At 40.7% G+C, this 26,917-nt stretch overlaps 2 protein-coding genes across 2 annotated transcripts in view; both read left to right on the top strand.

The window, feature by feature from the left end:
• Window positions 1–10,711, top strand: part of LOC137247732 (dolichol-phosphate mannosyltransferase subunit 1-like) — a 30,466-nt gene extending 19,755 nt beyond the window's left edge. Inside the window, exon 3 of the mRNA XM_067778692.1 lies at window positions 10,109–10,711. Coding sequence (XP_067634793.1) covers window positions 10,109–10,711 — 603 coding nt within the window. The remainder of the gene's footprint in view (window positions 1–10,108) is intronic.
• LOC137248252 (vitellogenin-2-like) overlaps window positions 1–26,917 on the top strand; it is a 295,451-nt gene that overhangs the window by 30,815 nt on the left and 237,719 nt on the right. The gene's annotated exons all lie outside the window — the stretch shown is intronic.

Genomic DNA, 26,917 nt, shown 5'->3' with positions numbered 1-26,917 from the left:
CAAACTCTCTAGATAATAAAAAAGCCAATGTTGCCGTACAAAAAAGCCAACCCCTAAGGCGGCCTTAAACTGTGATTGAAAAACTGCTCAATAGTTTAACTGGAGTTTAAATTTGACTAAAGTTTAAGCAAACTTAGTTTAAGCTTAGCTTAACCAACTACTGAAAAACCGGGCCTAAATCACAAATCGTACGATAGAATATACTATTTCTGCCTTATTGAAAAAGTTAAATCAGCACTTTATTTTAAAAAGAAAAAAGAAATTCAAAATTTTTTAAAGGTTAAATTACATTTTTTGTATACACATAATAATGTAGTTGTGATCGAGTGCCTTTATAGTCGGAATCTCAAACATAAACTAAACTTTATTTCGGAATTCAAAGTACAGAGAGCTTAAAAAGTAAGACTTAAATGTGGCTAGCTTAAAAGTTACGATAAGTATGATAAGTAAGAGTAAGAAGAAAGTAGTAAAGTAAGAGTATGCAGTTTCTTAAAGGTATAACTAAAGAAAGCTTAACTAAGAGAGAGTAGCAAAGAGAAGGAAGGATGTGCAAGGTTACTATGTAACACCTCCCCTCTAAGATATTTGAGTCCTCGAAAATATATCCTTACTATGTTCATAGATATAAAAGTAGTATGTATACATATTCTCAGCTCTTGTGTTATTTAAAGTTTTTTTTTTGTTTTTTTGTTTTTTTCAACAATTAATTTATATATCTTAACTAAAGAATAAAATTAAACGAGAGTGAAAATTTAAAATTACTGGAATTTATATCTCCACTTTAGCTGCGCATTATAATACCTTGTTTTGCGGTTATTTGATTTATCTATAACATAATTTCCTTCTCGAGTATATTTATCTAATCTTTTGTACTTGGGCTTGTTTTTCGGAGTTTGCCTATTTTTTACAACGTTATCTACGAGATTTGATTCATGGCTTCTATTTTGCTTTAATTTATTTATGTTCTGTACATTTTGAGCTTGGTATTCTCGACTTAGTTTTTCGATATATTCTCTATCAAAATTCTTTATTATAAAATCTATAGGTATTCTTTTCGTTGTTGAATGTATTGTGTTGTTGTAGAAATTAAAAATTTGAAATAATTTTTCATCCAACTCAAGATTTTTAGTTTTTGTGTCTGCTTCCATTATTCTTAAGTGCTCGTTTAATGTACCATGTAGGCGTTCAATATCGGAATTACCAGTTTTTAAATAAGCCGTGGTGGTATGTGCTTCAATATTTTCCTCTTTCAAAAATAAACTAACTGCATTGTGTAGTATACAGCTTTCATTATCGAAAATAAGTTTATTCATTTTACCCAAGTACTGGATGCGCAGTTTTATAGCTCTGAGAATCGCGATCCAGTTCCTATCATTCAACTTTTGAAATGTAGCGTACTTAGAAAATTTATCAATGGTTGTTAAGTACATTTTATTTCTACATGGATACCAGATATCGAGATGTACAATGTCATTGAAATGAGATGGAGCTTCTGTTATTTTAAATGGAGTTTTTATTGGATTTCTGTCGTGTTTAGCCACTTGGCGAATTGTGCAATTGTTTATAACCGTTGTTATAATTTTAAATAATTTGGGGTAAAAATATTTGCTCTTTATTTCTAAAAATACTTCTTGTATTCCCCTAAGGTTATTACGAATATGTTCATTTTTAATAATGGTTAAAATTTCGTCTTTATCAGTTATTTCAATTAGCTTTAAAGTTGATCTATACAAAGTTAAATTATTTTTGTGAAAAAAATTAGTGTACACGTCTTGGAATTTCATAAATAAATTGTCATCATCGCAGAATATACACATGAAACCCTTGTTTATTAAAATGTTTTCCATGAAGGCTTTAAGGTCTGATTTCTCTGTTACTATAATGTAATTTTTACATTTTCTGTTAACAATTTTCATAGAATAATTTTCTTTTTCGCCGAAGCTTAAATAAATCTGATTTGTATAATAGTTAATAGGTTTACTTGTAATAAATATGTGGTCAAGATTGTCTCCAAGAGCACTGTGAATAGTAGCGCCGTTGGGCTAATTTCCAAGTCTTCGTTTGTTGTATCATTATTATTGCTTCCTTCTTGAATATTAAACATACTAACTATACTTTCTTTCAGATCTTTTTCCAAATATCGACTCAACGAGTCAGCGACTGTATTGTCTTTGCCCTTAAAGTAATTTATATCAAAATTGTACTCATTTAATACAATTTTCCACCTCTGCAGCTTCATCTTCGGCTCTTTTATATTATGTAGCCAAACTAAAGGCTTGTGATCTGTTTGTATGGAAAACTTTCGGCCATATAGATAAGTTCGAAAATGTTTGACAGACCAAACTACAGCAAGGGCCTTCTTTTCAATCGTAGAGTACCTAATTTCATGGTCGCATAAAGTTCGAGATGCATAAGATATTAGATGGCCGTTTTGGCTTAACACTGAACCGATAGCAAACTGAGATGCATCTGTGTCTTGAGTAAATTTTTTACTAAAATCAGAAGATGTCAGCACAGGCTCATTTGTTATTAATTTTTTTAATGTTTCGAAAGAGTTCAAGAAATCTTTACCTTTAAAATCAAGTACTGCTCCCTTCTTCAAAAGGCGAACCATTGGGTAAGCCACCTTTGCATAGTCCCGAATAAATTCTCGGTAGTACCCGGTTATGCCTAGAAACTGTTTTATTTGTTTTATATTAGTAGGTGTACGCATTAGTCTTATTGCTTCCACTTTAGATGGGTCCTGTTTTATTCCTTCCCCTGGATTAATATGGCCTAAAAATTTTGTCGTTAAAGCGGCAAAGTGACACTTGTCAAATTGAATTTTCAAATTTGATGCCCGCGGAGTATTTAATATATTTTTGATAGATTCGACATTCTCCTCGAAACTCGTAGAAAATATTAATATATAGTCTAGATACACGACACATATCTTATTTATGTGATCTCTAAGCACATGGTTTATTAACCTTTGGAAGATTGCAGGTGCTGTTTTTAGGCCAAAGGGCATACGAGTGAATCCGTAGTGGCCTCCAGCTGGAGAAAGTGCTGTTTTGGCTCTATCATCGGGATGAACCTCTATTTGATAAAATCCCTTCTCTAAGTCTACTTACTTACTTACTTAATTGGCGCTTAACCGTCTAAACGGTTATGGCCGTCCAACAAGGCGCGCCAGTCGCTCCTTCGCTCCGCCAACCGGCGCCAATTGGTCACACCAAGGGAGTTTAAATCGTTTTCCACCTGGTCCTTCGAACGGAGTGGGGGCCGCCCTCTACCTCTGCTTCCATAGGCGGGTTCCGATAGAAACACTTTCTTGGCCGGAGCATCATCTTTCATTCGCATAACATGGCATAACATGGCCTAGCCAGCGCTAAGTCTATTGTACTAAAATACGAACATCGTTCCAATTTATCAAATATTTCTTCCATATTTGGAATTGGGAACTTGTCGTCAACTGTTTGCTCGTTAAGTTTGCGGTAGTCAATTACAATTCGCCATTTCGGTACTCCGCTATTTATTTATTATTTACAGTCGACGACAATCTATGGTCGACTGCATAATATAAAAGATATATAAATATACAACTCAAAAGATAAAATCTAAGATATATCGAGATTTCAACAATGTTATATTACAAACAAAGAAATATTAATGAACATTACTCTTTAATTTCAGAATATAATAATAATAAGAAATATGAACAGAAATAAGATCTTATGCCGAAATCTTATACTGGCGGAATGCATCAGATTCCGCTCAGCATGATTTCGGAATGCAGTGGATTCCAATCTTCATGTTGGAATGCAACACGATTCCAATCAGCATGTCATGGGAATCCGGCAGTTCTAAGAGTAGTGTAATGAGGATACGCCATCACAAGGCATAAAAAAGTAGCATGACCTGTGTTGTTGGAATGCACCGGATTCCAATCAGCTCGATGCCTGACCCATAAGATTATACTGCCGGAATGCATACGATTCCGGTCAGTGACTTATGAAAAAGCATGTTTTTTAGGTTGTTGGAGTGCACCAGATTCCAATCAACACAGTACTGTCTTGTTCCTTCTTAATGATACATGTTGATAAATGTTCCTCCATCCTTAAGCGAGATAGTTCCTGTTTTTTATGGAAGGAATAAAATGCCGACAAATCAAATTAGCTTTTATCTCTTAAACTGGATAGGCAAGTATTGCATTACGTATAGTGGCAAAAGTACATTCAAGACTGATACAGCTATACAAGTCATTGTAGTGCGCTCACCAGATAAGAAGAGGATTATTTTTAGCAAAGTTTCGTCGACAAAGGGGTAAATAGAAAGGAACGTAGTGTCTGGATACTCTAGGGGGAACCGCAAAAAACAAGCGGCTGAGGAGGTCCGCAGAATCAATTTCTCCAATAATGAGCTTATGGATGAACAATACGCCCAGTAATATTCTCCGATTTTCCAGAGTGGGTAAGTTAATAAGAAGAAGTCTACTTCTGTATGGAGGAAGGTGAGACTTGAGTCCCAATTAAGGCCGCGCAATGCAAATATCAATAATATGCTTTTGAAAAACAAGGGGACCAAACGCGTGAGCAATACTCGAGTATTGGACGAACCAGCGATGTGTAAAGAATCTTAGTGAGGTACGGATCATCGAACTCTTTAGCCCATCTTTTAACAAATCCAAGTAAACCCAACGCTTTGTCGGCTATAGATGAAACATGCATGTTAAAATTAAATTTCGGATCAAAAAGGACACCTAGATCATTTGCAATAGATATACGCTCCAAAGGCGTACCATCTGTTACATAAGATTTCAATGCTGGCTTCACTCGGTGAAATGTCATATGCTTACATTTAGAGCAATTTAAAGCTAGTAAATTTGTTGTGCACCAACATTGGAACGAGTCCAAGTCGGCCTGAAGAAGATCCAAGGAACTCAAATCGGTAGGACATTAATTGTAGCAAAGTTTTACATCATCCGCATACATTACAGTATGGGAATATAATATTGTCTGTGGCAAGTCATTAAGGAAAAGGGCAAGGAGCAAAGGGCCTAGATGACTTCCCTGGGGTACGCCGGAGGAAACTCCGAACGATTCCGACAGATTGCACTTGAACAGGACTTTTTGGGTCCGGTTAGAAAGATAGCTTTTCAGCCACATTAATAGGTGAAACGGAAAGCCCAGTAAATCAAGCTTATGAATAAGCAACTCATGGTTGACGGTATCAAATGCTTTGCTGAAGTCCGTGTAGATGACATCCGTTTGCTTGTTCGCTAAAAATCCTTCCATAACTATAGAGGTGAATACAAGTAAATTTGTAGTGGTTGACCTTTGACGAATAAAACCGTGTTGGCATGGAGACAAAATACTAGAACACTGATATTGGAGTTGACTGGTAACAATCTGTTCAAAGACTTTAGGAATGACTGAAAGTTTAGCAATACCCCTGTAGTTTTCAACTTTTGACCTACTACCTTTTTTATGCAGGGGTATAATAAAAGACTGTTTCCAAAATGCCGGGAATGACGCAGATCCCAGAGATAGCTCAAATAATTTTAAAATATGCTCATACATGTTTTCGGCGCAGTACCTAAGCACGCAACTAGGAACACCGTCCGGTCCGGGAGAAAAGGTGGGCTTCAAAGATTGAAGATTCTGAAGAACAATATTACCATCAATAGCAGGATTTCTAATGTAATTCGAGCTATCTAAGCGATAGGGATATTGACCGGAATGAAAACCACTGGATGAATACGTGGACTTAAAGAACTCAGAAAATAGTTCAGCAACGTCGTCATCAGTGCAAGCTTTTTTACCTCCAAAGGTTAATGAGGAAGGACACCCAGAAGTTTCCGCTTTGAATTTACGAAACTGTAAAACTTGGATTTCTAAAAAATTGGGCTTTACAACAACTCAAGTAATTTTTATAACAAAGCTGATTAAGACGGTGAAATTTAGAACGAGCTATTAGATATTTAGAGAGGTCTGCAGATGCACCAGATTTCTTGAATCTCTTATAAAGCCTAGATTTAATGTTATAAAGTCTGATAAGTTGCCTTGAAAACCAAGGGGGCTTATTCGAACATAGGGTATAGCGAGTAGGAATGCAGGTATCAAAGAAGCCATCAAGCGTACTGTAAAATATAGAGATAGCCGAATCGACATCAGTGCAAGCATAGAGATCCGACCAATCATGGGAAGCCAACAGATCACTGAGCATAATGAAATTCGCTTTGTAGAAGCATCTAGATCGGGGACGAGACTATACTTGAATCCTACGGGGTAGGCTGATATCAAGTGATATCTATAGCGTAGGGTGAAGAGGGCGTTCTGGAAGGGATAAAGGTGGTATTTGCGTAAGGGCAGTACCCACCGAGCCATCCACAAATACTAAATCCAGCATTTTATTTCCACTATTTGGAACCTTGTTAATCTGTAAAAGAGATGAGTCTAACAAGCAATTGAGAAACTCATGTTGAGCAGTGGGAGTTAAAAAGTTTGAATCACTTATATTAACCCAATTAACTGTTGGCAAGTTAAAGTCACCAACAACAACAATTCGATCGTTATCTCCCAACTGCGAATGTAAATAGTCGGGCTATGACTAGCATAAACAACCATATCCGAACGAGGTGGTATATACGAACAGCAAACAATTACGCTATAGCTACCGATTGAAAGCCTAACTGCTATGAATTCGATATGAGAGATATTGTCCAGCGAAATCAACTCAGATGATAGGTTAGATTCAACAGCAATAAGGACACCTCCCGCTCCACGCATGGGACAGATCAGCAATTACCTTTGTGTTGTTATTACTGTGTTCGTCATACCGTTTTTTGGCTGTAATAAAACAGGTTCGGTCCTCGCCTTTCTTGTGAACAAGTGAACCACAGTATGCTTAGGTCAAAAAGAGGAATCAAGTACCTTATCAAAATATTCATCTGAAAGGGATATTTTAAATGAGGAGATGTCTCTCTCATATTTAAAGTTAAATTTGTACACATTGATGTTACTAGTGGGTGCAACACCAAGTTTAGAGCAAACGTAATGAGCAATGTCATTTTCGGTAAGCGAGGCGTGTAATCGGGACACAAATACAGCCCTACTAGGTGGCACGGCAGTCACCTGCAAAGGAGTAGCGGATAGCGCACCAGAGAGCTGGGAAGGTGCGGCCGTTATAGAACAGTTGACAGAAAACGCATTGCTTGACCTAGCGTTGGTTATCGAGCCCTTCAAAGAAGTACTATTTTTTTCAGGTACACTTGTATCGCTAGCAACAACCCCAGTATCGGTAACTGTTATTGTTGGAGCTAAAGATACCGGTGGAGGTGTAGGATTAATTGGGGAGTCCAGCGAAATCAACAATGGTGACGTAGAACAAACAGCCGCAAAGGTACCACTATTAGTTCGTGCATCGTTTAATTTGCCAGAGATCGTCTCACTGGAAGTCTCGACACAGCCTTGTGGAGATTCTTGTGGAGATTCCTGAGCTGCATTGTTCATAACGTCTTTGGTAAGCCTGTTCTTATCAGTCAACGCGGTTGAGGGACATTCTTAGGAGGACAGCTTTGCCCCTGACTCGAAGACAAGTTGGAGTCATTGTTGGGCATACATTTCTTACGTTTTGGGGATTCAGATATCACTTTCAATTTTTTAAAGTGAGCCTCCATCGTTTTGAATCTTTCGTTAAGGACACGAAACCCAATAAAAATGTTGTTGAACTCTTTCTGAGTTTGCCTCATAAAAGCTCGCATGTCATTTTCTACAGAACGACAATCATAACATGTCCAGCTTTCTTTGGTACAACCCATAAGGGCGAATTATAAGGACTCCTGCTTGGTACTATTATGTTATTGGCTAAAATTTCTTGTATTGCCTTTCTACCTCTGAGCGATGATTTACATGGTATCTATATAACTTACTGTATATTGGAGCACTTGTTTTAGTTGTTATTCTATGCTGTATTTCTTTCGTGAAATATAGATGTTCTCCATCTTTATAGAATAAATCCTCATAGTTGCTTAAAGTAGCTCTCAAAACATCTTCGTCTTGCTTGATGAATTGTCAGTTTGCAGCTTTCTATTTTTATAATCAACTACTGCCCCTATTTGTAATAATATGTTGTTACCGATAATGCCATCAAAATAATTGTGAAATGGAAATTCAAGAAAATTTACAAACAAGTTTTTACGTTTGAATTCTTTGAACAACGGTACGCTATATTCAACATATATTTATACTCAGTTGAGCAGAGCTCACAGAGTATATTAAGTTTGATTGGATAACGGTTTGTTGTACATATATAAAGGAATCGAGATAGATATAGACTTCCATATATCAAAATAATCAAGATCGAAAAAAAATTTGATTGAGCCATGTCCGTCCGTCCGTCCGTTAACACGATAACTTGAGTAAATTTTGAGGTATCTTGATGAAATTTGGTATGTAGGTTCCTGAGCACTCATCTCAGATCGGTATTTAAAATGAACGATATCGGACTATAACCACGCCCACTTTTTCGATATCGAAAATTTCGAAAAACGTAAAAATTGCGATAATTCATTACAAAAGAGAGATAAAGCGACAAAACTTGGTAGATGAGTTGAAATTATGACGCACAATAGAAAACTAGTAAAATTTTGGAAAATGGGAGTGGCACCGCCCCCTTTTAAAAGAAGGTAATTTAAAATTTTGCAAGCTGTAATTTGGCATTCGTTGAAGATATCATGATGAAATTTAGCAGGAACGTTACTCCTATTACTATATGTACGCTTAATAAAATTAAGCAAAATCGGAGAAGGACCACGCCCACTTAAAAAAATTTTTTTCTAAAGTAAAATTTTAACAAAAAATTTAATATCTTTACAGTATATAAGTAAATTATGTCAACATTCAACTCCAGTAATGATATAGTGCAACAAAATACAAAAATAAAAGAAAATTTCAAAATGGGCGTGGCTCCTCCCTTTTTCATTTAATTTGTCTAGGATACTTTTAACGCCGTAAGTCGAACAAAAATTAACCAATTCTTTTGAAATTTATTAGGGGCATAGATTTTATGACGATAACTCTTTTCTGTGAAAATGGGCGAAATCGGTTGATGCCACGCCCAGTTTTTATACACAGTCGTCCGTCTGTCCTTCCGCATGGCCGTTTACACGATAACTTGAGCAAAAATCGACATATCTTTAATGAACTTAGTTCACGTGCTAACTTGAACTCACTTTATCTTGGTATGAAAAATGAACGAAATCCGACTATGATCACGCCCACTTTTTCGATATCGAAAATTACGAAAAATGAAAAAAAATGCCATAATTCTATACCAAATACGAAAAAAGGGATGAATCATGGTAAGGTAATTGGATTGTTTTATTGAAGCGAAATATAACTTTAGAAAAAACTTTATAAAATGGTTGTGTTTAGGCAGGATGCCTAACTTTTCCGCATCTGATTGCGACCCCTCCCCAATGCAACTCTGCAAATCGATACTCGATACTCGAATTAATTTATAACCACCCGCACCATCACCCTCATGCATGTGCATGCATGTACATGCACGTGTATGTGTGCTTTTAGTCAGCACTCATGCATATGCATGTCGGGGTTGATGTGTGGGTGCCTTTCCCCTCCAAAACGGAGGATTTTGCGGGTCAACGGTTGTAGCTTGCTATACAACCGGCCTCTTTGATTTCAACAGCCAACCAGCACGCATCTGCCGCCAACGATCTCCACTGTTTTCCAGAATATATTCAGGTAATATTGTAACCAGGTTATATATATATATTCACATAATAAAGTTCACCCATTATAACGAGGAAAATCCTCCCGTGTTCTTCTTTCTTTTCTATTGAGTGAATCATCCATTGAGCGAGATCGACCCTTGTGCGCCTACCCACTGCCGGTTTACGACGCACTCAGGCCGAACATTTGGTCCTTCGAGCCGGATAAGGAACCACAGCGATATAAATTACAGTCCACAACATAAGATCATAGCTGACCGCACTAATTTCAAATTCCTCACAAAAAATTCATCCGAAAAAGAAGTTTGCCCACCAACGAAAAGTCTATGATATCATACCAGCGAGTGGCGAGTGGCCCCTTTAATTCCACAAAAGACGTTGTTGTTGCTCTCCCTTTCTCCCTGGTTTTCGGCACAAATAAGCTGCAAAGTCAGTGAAGTTATTACGATAGTGCTGCGACCGCGCGAATCCAAATTGGGTCTTGGTACTGCATACATCCATGGTATCAAACACGCCACTGGAGATTTTATTATAATAGTGGATGCGGATTTGAGCCATCATCCGAGATTCATTCCCGCATTCATTGAGCTTCAAGCTACAAAGGACTATGATATAGTCTCAGGTACACGGTATAGAGGTGAGGGTGGGGTTTTCGGTTGGGACTTCAAACGTAAACTCAGATCTCGCGGAGCTAACTTCCTTTCGCAAATTCTACTGCGTCCCAATGCGTCGGATTTAATTGGTTCATTTCGTTTAGATAAAAAGGACGTGCTCGAGAAATGTATTGCCAGTTGTGTTTCGAAAGGCTATGTCTTTCAAGTGGAAATGTTAGTACGCGCACGTCAACATGGCTTCAGTATTGGTGAAGTACCTATAACATTTGTGGATCGCGTGTACGGCACCTCAAAACTGGGCGGAACAGAAGTTATTCAATTTGCCAAAAATTTATTATATTTAGTTGCAATGCGTAGTAAGTAGTACAGCAACAACGCATGAACAGAAAAAATGGGTATTTTGTTCTGTGCGAGATTTAGTACGCGCGAATGTGCGTAGGGCTTTCACTTGCGATACAGTGTTACATTTGTGTGTATCTCGCTTGAGTGTTATAAAGGAGTGGTGACTTGAATGATGAGAACAATTTAACGATTGTGTTTCCAAATGCAAAAGTTATTAAGCTACTAGTCGATTGTGGAATGAATGTTAACGCCAAAAATGAACCCAAAATCAACGCCACTAAATGTTGCTGTGCAACCATATAACTATTCTAATGATATTATATCGTTGCTATTGGAACACGGCGGGGACCTAGATCAACCAAATAAATCGGAATGAGCGTCCATTCACTTTGTAAGCCATCCAGCCAATACAATACCTCTAATGAATTTTATGAATCTTAAGTGTCTAGCTGCTACAGTTATAAGTAAATATAAAATTCCCTATCACCCTCAAATATCGAAATTACTTCAATATATGACTCTTTCTTGGAGTGCTTTGATTACGCTTGCCGTTGTCGCTTGGCGCACTGGGATCAACTCCACCCACTTGGAAAATTTGTCCACCATTACGAGGAGGTAAGTATTTCCTTGCTTGGAACGGGGTAGTGGCCCTACGAAGTCAGCGGTTACTATTTCCCACGGTCGTGATGATTGCATGGTTGCCATCAATCCTGCTGGGCGTCTTTGCTCGACTTTGTATTCTGCGCATCTGATGCACTTCCGTACGTGTTTGAGGACATCGCGGAACATCCCGGGCCAGTAATAGTTCTGTTGTGCTCTGTTTAGGCAGGATGCCTAACTTTTCCGCATCTGATTGCGACCCCCCCCCCCCCCCCCCCCCCAATGCAACTCTGCAAATCGATACTCGATACTCGAATTAATTTATAACCACCCACACCATCACCCTCATGCATGTGCATGCATGTACATGCACGTGTGTGTGTGCTTTTAGTCAGCACTCATGCATATGCATGTCGGGGTTGATGTGTGGGTGCCTTTCCCCTCCAAAACGGAGGATTTTGCGGGTCAACGGTTGTAGCTTGCTATACAACCGGCCTCTTTGATTTCAACAGCCAACCAGCACGCATCTGCCGCCAACGATCTCCACTGTTTTCCAGAATATATTCAGGTAATATTGTAACCAGGTTATATATATATATTCACATAATAAAGTTCACCCATTATAACGAGGAAAATCCTCCCGTGTTCTTCTTTCTTTTCTATTGAGTGGATCATCCATTGAGCGAGATCGACCCTTGTGCGCCTACCCACTGCCGGTTTACGACGCACTCAGGCCGAACAGGTTGTGACACCTACCATATTAAGTAGAAGAAAATGAAAAAGTTCTGCAGGGCGAAATAAAAACCCTTAAACTCTTGGCAGGTATTACACATATAAATAAATTAGCGGTATCCAACAGATGATGTTCTGGGTCACCCTGGTCCACATTTTGGTCGATATCTGGAAAACTCCTTCACATATACAACTACCACCACTCCCTTTTAAAACTCTCATTAATACCATTAATTTGATACCCATATCGTACAAACACATTCTAGAGTCACCCGTGGCCCACCTTTATGGCGATATCTCGAAACGGCGTCCACCTATGGAACTAAGGATTACTCCCTTTTAAAATACTCATTAACACCTTCCTTTTGATACCAATATTGTACAAACAAATTCTAGAGTCACTCCTGGTCCACCTTTATGGCGATATTTCGAAAATGCGACCACCTATACAACAACCACCACCCCCTTTTAAAACCCTCATTAATACCTTTAATTTGATCCCCATATCGTAGAAACATATTCTAAAGTCACCGGTGGTCCACCTTCATGTCTATATCTCGAAAAGGCGAACACCTATAGAACGAAGGCCCACTCCCTTTTAAAAATACTCATTAACACCTTTCATTTGCTACCCATATCGTACAAAAAATTCTAGAGTCACCCCTGGCCCACCTTTATGGCGATATCTCGAAAAGGCATCCACCTATAGAACTAAGGCCCACTCCCTTTTAAAATACTCATTAACACCTTTCATTTGATATCCATATTGTACAAACGCATTCTAGAGTCACCCCTGGTCCACGTTTATGGCGATATCCCGAAAAGGCGTCCACCCATAGAACTAAGGCCCACTCCCTTTTAAAATACTCATTAACTCCATTGGTTTGATACCCATATTGCACAAACGAATTCTAGAGTCACCCCGGGCCCACCTTTATGGCGATATCTCGAAAAGGCGTCCACCTATAGAACTAAGGCCCACGCTCTTTTAAAATACTCATTAGCACCTTTCATTTGATACCCATATCGTACAAACTCAATCTAGAGTCACCCCTGGTCCACCTTTATGGCGATATCTCGAAAAGGCGTCCACCTATAGAACTAAGGCCCACTCCCTTTTAAAATACTCATTAACTCCTTTCGTTTGATACCCATATTGCACAAACGAATTCTAGAGTCACCCCTGGCCCACCTTTATGGCGATATCTCGAAAAGGCGTCCACCTATAGAACTAAGGCCCACGCTCTTTTAAAATACTCATTAGCACCTTTCATTTGATACCCATATCGTACAAACTCAATCTAGAGTCACCCCTGGTCCACCTTTATGGCGATATCTCGAAAAGGCGTCCACCTATAGAACTAAGGCCCACTCCCTTTTAAAATACTCATTAACTCCTTTCGTTTGATACCCATATTGCACAAACGAATTCTAGAGTCACCCCTGGCCCACCTTTATGGCGATATCTCGAAAAGGCGTCCACCTATAGAACTAAGGCCCACGCTCTTTTAAAATACTCATTAGCACCTTTCATTTGATACCCATATCGTACAAACTCAATCTAGAGACACCCCTGGTCCACCTTTATGGCGATATCTCGAAAAGGCTTCCACCTATAGAACTAAGGCCCACTCCCTTTTAAAATACTCATTAACTCCTTTCGTTTGATACCCATATTGCACAAACGAATTCTAGAGTCACCCCTGGCCCACCTTTATGGCGATGTCTCGAAACGGCGTCCACCTATGGAACTAAGGATTACTCCCTTTTAAAATACTCATTAACACCTTTCTTTTGATACCCATATTGTACAAACAAATTCTAGAGTCACCCCTGGTCCACCTTTATGGCGATATTTCGAAACGGCGTCCACCTATAGAACTAAGGTCACTCCCTTTTAAAATACTCATTAACTCCTTTCGTTTGATACCCATATTGCACAAACGAATTCTAGAGTCACCCCTGGCCCACCTTTATGGCGATATCTCAAAACGGCGTCCACCTATGGAACTAAGGATTACTCCCTTTTAAAATACTCATTAACAACTTTCTTTTGATACCCATATTGTACAAACAAATTGTACAGTCACCCCTGGTCCACCTTTATGGCGATATTTCGCAAATGCGACCACCTATACAACAACCACCACTCCCTTTTAAAACCCTCATTAATACCTTTAATTTGATCCCCATATCGTACAAACACACATTCTAGAGTCACCCCTGGTCCAGCTTTATGGCGATATTTCGAAACGGCGTCCACCTATAGAACTAAGGCCCACTCCCTTTTAAAATACTCATTAACACCTTTCATTTGATACCATATCGTACAAACATATTCTAAAGTCACCCCTGGTCCACCTTTATGGCGATACCTCGAAAAGGCGAACACCTATGAACGAAGGCCCACTCCCTTTTAAAAATAATCATTAACACCTTTCATTTGATACCCATATCGTACTAACAAAGTCTAGAGTCACCCCTGGTCCACCTTTATTGCGATATCTCGAAAAGGCGTCCACCTATAGAACTAAGGCCCACTCCCTTTGAAAATACTCATTAACTCCTTTCGTTTGATACCCATATTGCACAAACGAATTCTAGAGTCACCCCTGGCCCACCTTTATGACGATATCTCGAAACGGCGTCCACCTATGGAACTAAGAATTACTCCCTTTTAAAATACTCATTAACACCTTTGTTTTGATACCCATATTGTACAAACAAATTCTAGAGTAACCCCTGGTCCACCTTTATGGCTATATTTTGAAAATGCGACCACCTATACAACAACCACCACTTCCTTTTAAAACCCTCATTAATACCTTTAATTTGATACCCATATCGTACAAACACATTCTAGAGTCACCCCTGGTCCACCTTTATGGCGATATTTCGAAACGGCGTCCACCTATAGAACTAAGGCCCACTCCCTTTTAAAATACTCATTAACACCTTTCGTTTGATGCCCATATTGTACAAACAAATTCTAGGGTCACTCCTGGTCCACCTTTATGGCGATATCTCGAAAAGACGACCACGTATACAACAACCACCACTCCCTTTTAAAACCCTTATTAATACCTTTAATTTGATTCCCATATCGTACAAACACATTCTAGAGTCAACCCTGGTCCACCTTTATGGCGATATTTCGAAACGGCATCCACCTATAGAACTAAGGCCCACTCCTTTTTAAAATACTCATTAACACCATTCGTTTGATGCCCATATTGTACAAACAAATTCTAGGGTCACCCGTGTTCCACCTTTGTGGCGATATCTCGAAACGGCGTCCACCTATGGAACTAAGGATTACTCCATTTTAAAATACTCATTAACACCTTTCATTTGATACCCATATCGTACAAACGCATTCTAGAGTCAATCCTGATCCACCTTTATGGCTATATCCCTAATGGCGTCCACCTATAGAACTATGGCCCGCTCCCTCATAAAATACTCCTTAATGCCTTTCATTTGTTACACATGTCATACAAACACATTCCAGGGTTTCCCTCGGTTCATTTTCCTGCATGGTTATTTTCCCTTATGTTGTCACCGTAGCTCTCAACTGAGTATGTAATGTTCGGTTACACCCGAACTTAACCTTCCTTTCTTATTTTATATTATTATTAAAAGCCTTTAAGAAACGGACAAATTTCATCTCCATTTTGGATTGCAAATAATTGGATTTATAATACTAAACTCAGCTCCGGTATCTATAATAAATCTAAGCTTTTTAATTTTAGTGTCTATTACTATATGGGGTAGTTGGCGGGTGCGCCAAATTGAAAATTTTCATAGTTTTCATTTACACCTATATCCATTGCTTCATTTAAAGGTTGATTACAACTTTCGTAGTTCGAAGTGTTATGAAAATGTGGGTGGTTAGTTGTGAGTTGAGAAGAAGGGGTTCGTTGTCTCAATCTTTCGTTTTTAATATTGCTTTGCGTATTTTTGCCCGTACCTACTTTTATGGTTATCATAATGTTGGTGTTCTTCTTGTGCCTGATGACGACTATTTGTTTAACTAACATGTTGTGCATCATAATTTTTAGTTTTGGAACTGTTAAAAACACTATTTTGACTTTTATTGTATTTTAAATAGTCATTTGTTTTGATAATGTCATATGCTTCTTTTAAATTTTTTGGATCACTACTTATAATTATGCTTTTTACTGGTTCAGGCAAACCATGCTTAAACGAGTTCAGAGCGATTCTGGCGTTGCTTTCACTATTTACTTCTGGAAGCCTTTGTGTACTAAAATATAAAGCATTGTTCATACGGCAGAGCAACGTATTTAGTTCATTGTAAAAGTGGTCAATAGTTGAACTACATCGACTAGCTCGTATCCTGTCAATCAACTCATCAACTGATAATATTTCTCCATGATTGTCTACCAAAATTTGTCTGATAACTGCCCAATCACTCGCATTACCATTGATCAAGAGCAATCGTCTGGCACTGCCTGTGATTCTGTCCTTAATACTACCCATTGCCATCATTGTATACTCCCACGGATATTTTTCCAAAATAGGAACCATTGAATCAATTCTCTTCAAAAAATTAAGCAATGCATCCCTATCTCCATCGTAATTAGGTATACTCTTCATATTGCTAGAAATAAGTAGTTACAATAAGGTTATCCATGACTTCGGTTAAACAACACAAGTGCGTATATTTAAAAAGGAAAATATTAAAATAAAAATTGTAAACTTAGTAGTAGCGCTAAACTTATGTAGTTTTCAACTAAGCTATCGTGATCTTCTCGTTTTATGTGCTCCTCCCAAATAATGTATTGCACACCAATGCTTGCGGTTGTTGGTGAAATTTCTTTGAATGATGTAAACTAATTCAGCTCAAACGTATGTATTTGTAGAAATATATTGCCGCGGCTCTCATTATACCTTTCATGAAAATGACGAAAATTATCACGAAACCGAAAATTGTAAGTCCTTAAAGGAAAATAGATAGACCCACCATCAAGTATACCGAAATAATCAGGTTGAAGAGCTGAGTTGATTTAGCCATGTCCGTCTGTCCGTCTGTCTGTTTGTATGCAAACTAGTCCCTCAATTTTTGAGATATCTTGATAAAATTTGGTGAGCGGGTGTATTTGGGTGTCCGATTACCACTATAGCATATATCCTCCATACAACCGATTTTTCAGAAAAAGAGGATTTTTGTAATATCTTACCCAATTTAACAGATTGAAGCTTCAAACTTCACCATATACTTTAGTATATTGCACATATTGTTGCCGGAAAAAATTTATGAGATCGGTCGTATATATAGTATATATCCCCCACAACCGATTGTTCAGATAAGGAACTTTTCGTAATTACTGCCCTATTTTAAGAGCTAGAGGCTTCAAATTTCAACGAAAGCTTACGTATATAGCATATATTGTTGTTTGAAAAAATCATAAAGATCGGTGTTATATATAGTATATATATGGTGGTATATATAGTATATATATATATATTTTCGCAAATATTAACCCCATTTTAACAGCTAGAAGCTTCACATTTCACCGAATATTTACGTATATAGCATATATTGTTGTCTGAAAAAATCATAGAGATCGGTTGTATATATAGTATATATCTCATACAACCGATTGTTCAGATAAGAAACTTTTCGCAATTTCTACCCCATTTTAACAGCTATAAGCTTCAAATTTCACCGATTGCTTACGTATATAGCATATATTGTTGTCTGAAAAAATCATAGAGATCGGTTGTATATATAGTATATATCTCATACAACCGATTGTTCAGATAAGAAACTTTTCGCAATTTCTACCCCATTTTAACAGCTATAAGCTTCAAATTTCACTGATTGCTTACGTATATAGCATGTATTGTTGTCTGAAAAAATCATAGAGATCGGTTGTATATATAGGATATATCTCATACAACCGATTGTTCAGATAAGAAACTTTTCGCAATTTCTACCCCATTTTAACAGTTATAAGCTTCAAATTTCACCGATTGGTTACGTATATAGTATGTATTGTTGTGTCAAAAAATCATAGAGATCGGTGATATATATAATATAATTATGATGGTATATATAGTATATATATATTTTTTTTACGAATTCGGCCCCATTTTAACAGCTAGAAGCTTCAAATTTCACCAAATGCTTACGTGTATAGCATATATTGATGTCTGAAAAAATCATTGAGATCGGTGGTATACATAGTATATATCTCATACAACCGATTGTTCAGATAAGAAACTTTGCGCAATTTCTGCCCCGTTTTAACAGCTATAAGCTTCAAATTTCACCGATTGCTTACGTATATTTATTTTATTTATTTATTTACTAGCCTTTACCCGCGGCCCCGTCCGCAAGGAAAATTTTAAATATATGGGCTATTCGCGTTAGCCTGCTTATTATCTGTTTAAAATTTTGTTTTCTGTCTAATGCATTTTATTTTTGTAATTGAGTAAAAAAAAGAACTAAATGAGCTGATAACCTGATAGGATCCCAAACGATCCCGAAATTATCCAGAAAAAGCTACGAAATGACCCCAACGCTATCGCGGACGGATCCCGAAAACCATCCAGAAATACCCCGAAAGGGTCTCCAAAAGTTCCCCGAATAGTCCCAAAAAAACCCGAAATGAGAGCGACACGATTCTAGACGTATCCAGAGAACCACAGAGAAATGATCCCTGAAGGTGTTCCAAAATGATCCCGAAAAGGTTCCGAAATGACCCTGACGGGCTCCCGGGCGGATCTCAAAAACCATCCAGAAAATATCCAGGAAGGGTCCCTAAATTATCCTGACTAACTCCAGAAAAAGTTCCGAAATGGCTCCGAGGGGATCCACGATGGATCGCGAAAACCATACAGAAATGATTCCGGAAGGATTCCAAAATGATCCCGAAATAGTCCGGAATTGACCCAGATGGGATCCCGCACAGATCCAGAAATGGCTCCTACGGCATCCCGGACGGATCCAGAAATGATCTCGGAAGGGTCCCCAAATGATCCCAAAATGGCCCCGAAATGATCCTGATGGATCCGGCAAACCATCAAGAAATTATGCCGAAAGGGTCCCAAAATGATCCCGAAATAATACAGAAAAAGTCACGAAACGACCCCTAGAGGATCCCCAAATGATCCCGTATTAGCCCCGACGGGATCCCGGACAAATCCCGAAAACCATCCAGAAATGATGCCGGAAGGAATCCCAAATGATTCCGTAAAAGTCCCGCATTGATTCCGACGGGATCCCGAACCGATACCGAAAATCATCCAGAAGTCATGCCGGAAAGGTCCTCAAATGATCACCTAATAGTCCCGAAATGACCCTTAAGGGGTCATGGACGGATCCCATAAACCATCCAGAAATGATCCCGATATAGTCCCGAAGAAGTCCCGAAATGACCCTGACGGGATCTCGAACGCACCCCTAAATGACCCTGACGGGATCCCGGAAAGATCCCGTAAATCCATCCAGAAATTATCTTGGGAGGGAACCCAAATGATCCCGAAAAGTCCGAGGGGATCCTGATCGGATACCGAAAAACATCCAGAAGTGATGCCGGAAAGGTCCTCAAATGATCACCTAATACCAAAATGACCCTGACGGCATCCCGGACTGATCCCAAAATCCATCCAGAAATGATCTTGGGAAGGTCCCAAAATTATCCCGAAATAGTCTCGGAAAAGTTCAGAAATTACCCTGACGGGTTCCCGGACGAATCCTGAAAGTCATCTCTAAATGATCCCGAAAAACTCCCGAAATGACCCTGACTGGACCCCGAAAGGATCCCGAAAACTATCCAGAAATGATGCCGGAAATGTCCTCAAATGATCACCTAATAGTCCCGAAAAGATCCTGACGGGATCCCGAACGGATCCCGACAACTATCTAGAAATGATGCCGAAAGGGCCCGCAAATGATCCTGTATTAGTCGAGAGAAAGTCCCGAAATGAACCCGACGGGATGCCGGACGAATCCCAAAAACCATCCAGAAATGATGCCGGAAGGGACACCAAATGATCCCGAAAAAGTCCCGCAATAATTCCGACGGGATCCTGAGCGGATACCGAAAACCATCCAGAAGTGATGCCGAAAAGGTCCTCAAATGATCACCTAATAGTCCCAAAATGACCCTGGCGGCATCCCGGACAGATCCCGAAATCCATCCAGAAATGATCTTGGGAGGGTCCCAAAATTATCCCGAAATAGTCTGGGAAAAGTCCAGAAATTACCCTGACGGATCCCGGACGAATCCTGAAAACCAATCTTAAATGATGTCGAAAAAGTCCCGAAATGACCCTGATGGGACCCGGAAAGGATCCCGAAAACTAACCAGAAATGATGCCGGAAAAGTCCTCAAATGATCTTCCAATAGTTCCGAAAAGACCCTGACGGGATCCCGAACGGATCCCGACGACTATCCAGAAATGATACCGAATGGGCCCGCAAATGATTCCGTATTAGTCGAGAAAAAGTCCCGAAATGACGCCGACGGGATGCCGGACGAATCCCAAAAACCATCCAGAAATGATGTTGGAAGGGACCCCAATGATCCCGAAAAAGTCCCACAATTATTCCGACGGGAATCTGAACGGATACCGAAAACCATCCAGAAGTGATGCCGGAACGGTCCTCAAATGCTCACCTAATAGTCCCAAAATGACCCTGAGGGCATCCCGGACAAATCCCGAAATCCATCCAGAAATGATCTTGGGAAGGTCCCAAAATGATCCCGAAATAGTCTCGGAAAAGTCCAGAAATTACCCTGACGGGTTCCCGGACGAATCCTGAAAGCCATCCTTAAATGATCCCGAAAAAGCCCCGAAATGACCCTGACGGGATCCCGAAAGGATTACAAAAACTATCCAGAAATGATGCCGGAAAGGTCCTCAAATGATCCCTTAATAGTTGCGAAATGACCGTGACGGGATCCCGAACGGCTCCCGACAACTATCCAGAAATTATGCCGAAAGGGTCCGCAAATGATCCCGTATTAGTCGAGGAAAAAAATCCCGAAATGACCCCGACGGGATCCCGGACGAATCCCAAAAACCATCCAGAAATGATGCCGGTAGGTATCCCAAATGATCTCGAAATAATCCCGAAATGACCTCGTCGGCATCCCGGACGGATACCGAAAATTATCCAGAAATGATGCCGGAAAGGTCCACAAATGATCCCCTAATAGTCCCGAAATTACCCTGATGGGATCCCGGACGGATCCCGAAAACCATCCAGAAATGATGCCGGAAGAGCCCCCAAATGATCCCGAAAAAGTCCCCAAATGACCCCGACGATATCCCGGACGGATCCCGAAAACCATCCAGAAATGATGCCGGAAGAGCCCCAAATGATCCCGAAAAATTCCCCAAATGACCCCGACATACTCCAGAAAAGGTTCCGAAATGGCTCCGAGGGAATCAACGACGGATCGCGAAAACAATACAGAAATGATGCCGGAAAGGTCCTCAAATGATCCCCTAATAGTCCCGAAATGACTGTGACGGGATCTCGACAACTATCCAGAAATGATGCCGAAAGGGTCCGCAAATGATCCCGTATTAGACGAAAAAAAAGTCCCGAAAGGACCACGACGGGATCCCGGACGAATCCCAAAAACCACCAGAAATGATGCCGGTAGGTATCCCAAATGATCCCGAAATAGTCCCGAAATGACCTCGTCAGCATCCCGGACGGATCCCGAAAATTATCCAGAAATGATGCCGGAAAGGTTCCCAAATGATCCCCTAATAGTCCCGAAATTACCCTAATGGGATCCCGGACGGATCCCGAAAACCATCCAGAAATGATGCCGAAAGGGTTCCCAAATGATCCCGTATTAGTCGCGAAAAAGTCCCGAAATGACCCCGACGGGATCCCGGACGGACGGATCCCGAAAACCATCCAGAAATGATGCCGAAAGGGTTCCCAAATGATACCGTATTAGTCGCGAAAAAGTCCCGAAATGACCCCGACGGGATCCCGGACGGATCCCGAAAACCATCCAGAAATGATGCCGGATGAGCCCCAAAATGATCCCGAAAAAGTCCCCAAATGACCCAGACGAGATCCCGGACGGATCCCGAAAACCATCCAGAAATGATGCCTGAAGAGCCCCCAAATGATGCCGAAAAAGTCCCCAAATGACCCCGACGATATCCCGGACGGATCCCGAAAACCATCCAGAAATGATGCCGGAAGAGCCCCCAAATGATCCCGAAAAAGTCCCCATATGACCCCGACGAGATCCCGCACGGATCCCGAAAACCATCCAGAAATGATGCCGGAAGGGTCCCCAAATGATCGCGGAATAGTCCCGAAATGATTCCGGAATAGTCCCGAAAATGTTCCAAAATAACCCCGACGGGATCCCGGACGGATCCCGTAAACTATACAGAAATGATCCCGGAAGGGTCCCAAAATGATCCCGAAATAGTCCCGAAAAAGGCCCGAAATTACCCCGGCGTAATCCCGGACCGATCCCGAAAACCATCCAGAAATGATCCCGGAAGGGTCTCGATATGACCCTTACGGGATTACAAATAAGTTAAGCTAATTATAAAACCATGTTAATAAGGCAGCAGGCGCATTGGAGCGAATAAAAAGTTAGATAGAAACATACAGGTAAAGCTAATAAAAGCGTGCTAATAAAAACAATTGATGGAGGGCGGATGGCGGGAGTAGAGGAGAGGACCACTGATCGTTCCTCCAAAATTGTCTAGATCTCGTTCTGTATGTACCAGATACCAGAAACTATTGATTTAGGAGAAAATTTATATTGAGTTATAACAATTTATGTATTTTACACCAGAGGGGGAGATAAAGGGGGGCGGGCGGAGGGTGTCACTGCTTACTTTGTAAGCCCTCGACTTATTTGACCCCTTGAGTCTGTGATATTGGTGAAGGCCAGTATACGTAAAGTTATAATGTGTAAAAATTATGAAAAATAATTTCTCGAAGGGGTCGTGGGACCCCCACCCCTCTTTCCATGTTCGAAAAAAATTTCGCTAGTAGACTACTGTCTGTGTCCCAAATTTCATCAAAATCCGTGTAGCCATTCTGGCGTGATTCAGTCGCAAAGGCGAAAAAATATAATAATTAAATTATAACTGTTCCTAGGGGGCGGGGACCACGCCCCTTTTGAAAAATATATAGCTAGTAGATCCTTCTAGACTATTGGCTATATGTGTGCAAAATTTCATCCAAATCGGTCCAGCCGTTCTTGCGTTATTGAGTCACAAAGACAAACGTCTGGACAAACATCCAAACATCCAAACATCTTAACATCCAAACTTTCCCATTTATAATATACTAGCCTTTACCCGCGGCCCCGTCCGCAAGGAGAAATTTAAATATATGGGCTATTCGCGTTAGCCTGCTTATCAAGTTATCTGTTTAAAATTTTGTTTTCTGTCTAATGCATTTTATTTTTGTAATTGAGTAAAAAAAAAGAGCTAAATGAGCTGATAACCTGACAGAATTCCAAATGATCCCGAAATTATCCAGAAAAAGCTACGAAATGACCCCCACGCTATCGTGGACGGATCCCGAAAACCATCCAGAAATGCCCCGAAAGGGTCTCCAAAAGTTCCCGGAATAGTCCCAAAAAAACCCGAAATGACAACGACACGATCATAGACGTATCCAGAGAACCACACAGAAATGATCCCTGAAGGTGTTCCAAAATGATCCCGAAAAGGTTCCGAAATGACCCTGACGGGCTCCCGGGCGGATCTCGAAAACCATCCAGGAAGGGTCCCTCAATTATCCCGACATACTCCAGAAAAAGTTCCGAAATGGCTCCGAGGGGATCCACGACGGATCGCGAAAACCATACAGAAATGATTCCGGAAGGATCCCAAAATGATCCCGAAATAGTCCGGAAATGACCCAGATGGGATCCCGCACAGATCCCGAAATGGTCCAAAAACTATCCCGGAAAAGTAACAAAAAATCCCGAAATGGCTCCTACGGTATCCCGAACGGATCCAGAAATGATCTAGGAAGGGTCCCCAAATGATCCCAAAATGGTCCCGAAATGACCCTGATGGATCCGGCAAACCATCAAGAAATTATGCCGGAAGGGTCCCCAAATGATCCCGATATAAAACAGAAAAAGTCACGAAACGACCCCTAGAGGATCCCCAAATGATCCCGTTTTAGCCCCGAAAAGGTTGCGAAATAACCCCGACGGGATCCGGACAAATCCCGAAAACCATCCAGAAATGATGCCGGAAGTGATCCCAAATGATTCCGAAAAAGTCCCGCAATGTTTCCGACGGGATCCGGAACGGATACCGAAAATCATCCAGAAGTGATGCCGGAAAGGTCCTCAAATGATCACCTAATAGTCCCGAAATGACCCTTAAGAGGTTCTGGACGGATCCCGTAAACCATCCAGAAATGATCCCGATATAGTCCCGAAATGACCCTGACGGGATCTCGAACGAATTCCTAAATGACCCTGACTGGATCCCGGACAGATCCCGAAATCCATCCAGAAATGATCTCGGGAAGGACCCCAAATGATCCCGAAAAAGTCCCGCAATGTTTCCGACGGGATCCTGAACGGATACCGAAAACCATTCAGAAGTGATGCCGGAAAGGTCCTTAAATGATCACCTAATACCAAAATGACCCTGACGACATCCCATACTGATTCCGTAATCCATCCAGAAATGATCTTGGGAAAGTCCCAAAATGATCCCGAAATAGTCTCAGAAAAGTCAAGAAATTACCCTGTCGGGTTCCCGGACGAATCCTGAAAGCCATCCTTAAATGATCCCGAAAAAGTCCCGAAATGACCCTGACGGTACCCCGAAACGATCCCGAAAATTATCCAGAAATGATGCCGGAAAGGCCCTCAATTGATCTCGTAATAGTTCCGAAAAGACCCTGACGGGATGCCGAACCGATCCCGACAACTATCTAGAAATGATGCCGAAAGGGCCCGCAAATGATCCCATATTAGTCGAGAAAAGGTCCCGAAATGACCCCGACGGGATGCCGGACGGATCCCAAAAACCATCCAGAAATGATGCCGGAAGGGACCCCAAATTATCCCGAAAAAGTCCCGCAATTAGTCCGACGGGATCCTGAACGGATACCGAAAACCATCCAGAAGTGATGCCGGAAAGGTCTTCAAATGATCACCTAATAGTCCCAAAATTACCCTGACGGCATCCCGGACAAATCCAGAAATGATCTTAGGAAGGTCCCAAAATGATCCCGAAATAGTCTAGGAAAAGTCCAGAAATAACCCTGAGGGGTTCCCGGACAAATCCTTAAAGCCATCCTTAAGTGATCCCGAAAAAAGTCCCGGAATGACCCTGACGGGATCCCGAAAGGATTCCGAAAACTATCCAGAAATGATGCCGGAAAGGTCCTCAAATGATCCCCTAATAGTCCCGAAATGACCGTGACGGGATCCCGAACGGATCCCGACAACTATCCAGAAATGATGCCGAAAGGGTCCGCAAATGATCCCGTATTAGTCGAGAAAAAGTCCCGAAATAATCCCGACGGGATCCCGGACGGATCCCAAAAACCATCCAGAAATGATGCCGGTAGGTACCCCAAATAATCCCGAAATAGTCCCGAAATGACCTCGTCGGCATCCCGGACAGATCCCGAAAATTATCCAGAAATGATGCCGGAAAGGTTCCCAAATGATCCCCTAATAGTCCCGAAATTACCCTGATGGGATCCCGGACGGATCCCGAAAACCATCGAGAAATTATGCCGAAATTGTTCCCAAATGATCCCGTATAAGTCGCGAAAATTTCCCGAAATTACCACGACGGGATCCCGGACGGATCCCGAAAACCATCCAGAAATGATGCCGAAAGGGTTCCCAAATGATCCCGTATTAGTCGCGAAAAAATCTCGAAATGACCCCGACGGGATCCCGGACGGATCCCGAAAACCATCCAGAAATGATGCCGGAAGAGCCCCCTAATGATCCCGAAAAAGTCCCCAAATGACCCCGACGAGATCCCGGACGGATCCCGAAAACCATCCAGAAATGATGCCGGAAGAGCCCCCAAATGATCCCGAAAAAGTCCCCAAATGACCCCGACGAGATCCCGGACGGATCCCGAAAACCATCCAGAAATGATGCCGAAAGGGTTCCCAAATGATCCCGTATTAGTCGCGAAAAAGTCCCGAAATTACCCCGGCGAGATCCCGGACCGATCCCGAAAACCATCCGGAAATGATCCCGGAAGGGTCTCGATATGACCCTTACGGGATTACAAATAAGGAGAAGCTAATTAGAAACTGTATGTGCCAGATACCAAAAACTATTCATTTAGGAGAAAATTTATATTGAGTTATAACAATTTATAGATTTTACACCAGTGGGTGATAAAGGGGGGGGGGGTGTATTCCTGCTCACTTTGTAAGCCCTCGACTTATTTCACCCATTGAGTTTGTAATATTGGTGAAGGTCAGTATACGTAAAGTTATAATGTGTAAAAATTGTTAAAAAGTAATTATTCGAAGGGGTCGTGGAACCCCCTTCCCCCTTTCCATGTTCGAAAAAAATTTCGCCGGTAGCCTATTATCTCTGTCCCAAATTTCATCAAAATCCGTGAAGCCGTTCTGGCGTGATTCAGTCGCAAAAACAAAAAAATATAATAATTAAATTATAACTGTTGCTAGGGGGCGTAGACCACGCCCCTTTTGAAAACTATATAGCTAGTAGATCCTTCTAGACTATTGGCTATATGCATGCCAAATTTCATGCAAATCCGTCCAGCCGTTCTTGCGTGATTGAGTCACAAAGACAAACGTCTGGACAAACATCCAAACATCCAAACATCCAAACATCCAAACATCTAAACATCCAAACATCCAAACTTTCCCATTTATAATATATACTAGCCTTTACCC

Source organism: Eurosta solidaginis, chromosome 4, assembly GCF_040869045.1.
Source record: "Eurosta solidaginis isolate ZX-2024a chromosome 4, ASM4086904v1, whole genome shotgun sequence".
Classification (NCBI taxonomy): Eukaryota; Metazoa; Arthropoda; class Insecta; order Diptera; family Tephritidae; genus Eurosta; species Eurosta solidaginis.
Note: the sequence above shows the minus strand (reverse complement) of the source record. Positions and strands in the feature narration are given on the sequence as shown.